The sequence below is a fragment of the Cebus imitator genome, unplaced genomic scaffold (genome assembly GCF_001604975.1).
Source record: "Cebus imitator isolate Cc_AM_T3 unplaced genomic scaffold, Cebus_imitator-1.0 Scaffold8, whole genome shotgun sequence".
In the NCBI taxonomy this organism is placed as follows: Eukaryota; Metazoa; Chordata; class Mammalia; order Primates; family Cebidae; genus Cebus; species Cebus imitator.
Genome location: NW_016107323.1, coordinates 7,049,431 through 7,052,499, shown reverse-complemented (window position 1 = coordinate 7,052,499; position 3,069 = coordinate 7,049,431). Strand labels below are relative to the sequence as shown.

General features: G+C 43.8%; 1 protein-coding gene across 1 annotated transcript in view; it reads left to right on the top strand.

Annotated features, from left to right (window-relative positions):
* CUNH12orf76 (chromosome unknown C12orf76 homolog) overlaps nucleotides 1-2,426 on the top strand; it is a gene marked incomplete at its 5' end in the record, with an annotated part of 18,716 nt that extends 16,290 nt beyond the window's left edge. The window contains one exon of the mRNA XM_017541872.2: nucleotides 1,130-2,426. Within this exon, the coding sequence (XP_017397361.1) occupies nucleotides 1,130-1,256 (127 nt within the window). The remainder of the gene's footprint in view (nucleotides 1-1,129) is intronic.
* Between the last annotated feature and the right edge of the window lie 643 nt (nucleotides 2,427-3,069).

Here is a 3,069-nt window from a genome sequence, read left to right as displayed (position 1 = left end):
GAAACTCCGTCTCAAAAAAAAAAAAAAAAAAAAAAAAAAATAACAGATTTGTGAGTTAGTTGCTTCTCTGGTCAAAAGGCCCTTGTCAAGACTCATCTTGGGACTGAAATACTTGAATGAATCCCCAGATCTTTATTAATGGCTTTAAAGACATTGTTGGGTTTCCTGCTCTCTTGTCCCCCTGTAATCAGACAATTTTCCACACAAAATCCAGAGGGATCTTTTTTTTTTTTTTTTTTTTTTTCCAACTAAATCAGAGGATGTTATTCTTTTGCCTACAACCCCCCAATGGCTTCTCTTTAAACTTAAAATTTATGTTTCCTTCATGGTCTCCAAGGCCTTGCACAGACTGGCCCCAGCCTTCCTCTCCAGCCTGATTTCCTGCCTCTCTTCCTGTACTCCTTGCCTGGTTGCCTCCTTTCTGTTCACTGAGTGTATCGGCTGATTCATGCCTCAAGGCTCTTCCTCAGCTGATCCTTGGGCCTGCAGTGAGCTCCCTGCAGAGCTTTACTTATAAGGGCTCAGCTTGTTTTTTTTTGTTTTTTGTTTTTTTGTTTTTAAGATGGAGTCTCACTTTGTGGCCCAGTGGCGCAATCTTGGCTCACTGCTACCTCCACCTCCTGGGTTCAAGCGATTCACATGCCTCAGGCTCCTGCATAGCTGGGGCTATAGGCACATGCCACTATGCCTGACAAATTTTTGTGTAGAACCCGGGTTTCACCATGTTGGCCAGGCTGGTCTTGAACTTCTGACCTCAAGTGATCCACCCACCTAGGCCTTCCAAAGTACTGGGATTACAGGTGTGAGCCATTGCACCCAGCCTGTCTCAGCTTGAGAGTCTCCTCCTCGTATGCTTCCTGACCGTCTCACCTCCTGCTGCCCACCCTGTCTCCATCCCCAGCATGTTACTGGTTTTTTTTTTTCACGGTATATCGAGCTGTGTGAAATGCTCTCACCTGTATATTTCTCCTGTGACAGTAGATGGAGACACCTGGAGAGAGGGTCTGTTTACAGCTGTTTGTACAGCACCTGCCATAGTGCCTGGCAGCAAGTGGCATTTGATCAATCATTGACGGTGAGTGGATGACCTGGAGCTGCCATTTGGAAGTAACCTGTTTTCCCTTTGCAGTGTTGATGGGAACCATTTTCAGCATCCTGCTGGTGACTGTCATCCTTATGGCATTTTGTGTCTACAAGCCCATTCGGCGTCGGTGACAGCCAGACAAACAAGTTCTTCAATGAGTATTTGGGAATAGGATAAGTTGTGTTGCACATGGGCCAGTGGAGAAGTTGGAATCAAAACTTTCCTACCTGGAAATGACCTTTGGTCTGGACAGTTGGTAAACGCTAAATGATTTAGAAGAGAACATCTACTAGCAATTATTTTTCCTAACACTGTAGTGCAAATAATTGGCCCCTCAGTTTGCTTCTCAGTGTTTCTTTTTCTGTCTGACTGTACTTGTTAAAAGTAAGGCCTGAAAGCTCCAAAGGTCAGTGTAAAGATGGAGTGTTCATTAGAAAGAAAACATGGTAACCTTGTGAGTGCCTGTGAGAACCACACTGGAAAGAACTAACCATTAATGCTTGAGAATGTTAATAAGAGGGAGACTTACAATGTAGACTTTCTCTATTTAAGAACCATTTGGTCACAACGGGTTAAGAATCACCGATGTTTTTTCTCACCTGAGTTGGCCTAGAATGCTCTGGTTGCAAAGTGGTGTCAGCTGCGAGGAACTTGGGCCCTCGTTTCTCACCTGCATCCAGCCCTGAACTCAGGTCCTCCCCCTGAAGGCAGAGTCACATCAGGTAGACCTGTTACTACATGCACATTTGGCCTGGAAGTCTCTGAGGTTGGACTGGAAATGTTACCAGGTTGGTCCCTCACAAAAAGGACTCTATCCTGCTCAGACACATTAATCTCCCTTGCCCTGCCTTTGAGTCTTTCTAGCCCACGGTCTGAAACTTGAGGTAACTTTCCAGATTTGGAATCTAAAAGGCTCAGCAGGCGGTCTGTTCATCCCTGGGTGGGGAGGGCCCAGCCAACAGAAATGCATGTCCACTGTGCGGGCCAGTGTGTGTTTACACAAATTTCATCTCAGCTTTGAAAATGCTGCTATTAGTTTGCACTGTTGGTGAACTGGAATTTTTCCTCCTATTCAAATGATACTTTCATACTTATAGAGTGGTCATCAATATTTATTTTAAGGTGCTAGATTTAATTTTGTTATTACATTGAAATGCTTATCTTGTGTTCATTCAAGCACAGCACTGATTTTAACAACCTGCATTTAATGTGAAATAACTGAAATAAGATGTAACTGTTTAAGGATTTTATTTGTAATCTTGTAACATTGAGCCATTGAAATGTTCACTGTTCTCTGCTTTTGAGCAAAATGTCAATTAAAATTAAAGTAAAATCCTATATACTGTTTTACTTCACCAATTATTTCCCAAGTGTTTGAAATGCAGATGTTTGAATTTGATCTAATCACTTAAGGAAGCTCTGTGAAGTGTGAATTTTTTTTTTTTGAGTTGGAGTTTGATTCTTGTTGCCCAGGCTGGAGTACAATGGTGCGGTCTCGGCTCACTGCAACCTCCACCTTCTCGCTTCAAGTGATTCTCCTGCCTCAGCCTCCCAAGTAGCTGTGATTACAGGCATGAGCCACCATGCTCAGATAATTTTTTTGTATTTTTATTACAGATGGGGTTTCACCCTGTTGGCCAGGCTGGTCTCAAACTCATGACCTCAGATGAACCACCCACCTTGGTCTCCCAAAGTGCTGGGATTACAGGGTGAGCCACCTTGTCTGGCCTAAAGTTGAGATTAAGAAGTCTCCTAGTGCTGCCTGTGATTTAGGGGCTGTGGAGTCATTTGCATGTTGTATTTTTTTCCACCTGGACCTCAGGCTTACACCTACACATATTTCTAGATAGAGGTCTGGGTGGGACTTTGAACTCCATCACTCACTGCACCACTGAGTCATTTGAAATTTCCACATCCAGTGCATCTTCCTTGAGGTCATTGTGGTCAGCAGGAGACTGTGCGACCAAGCTGGCAGTTGTGACAAC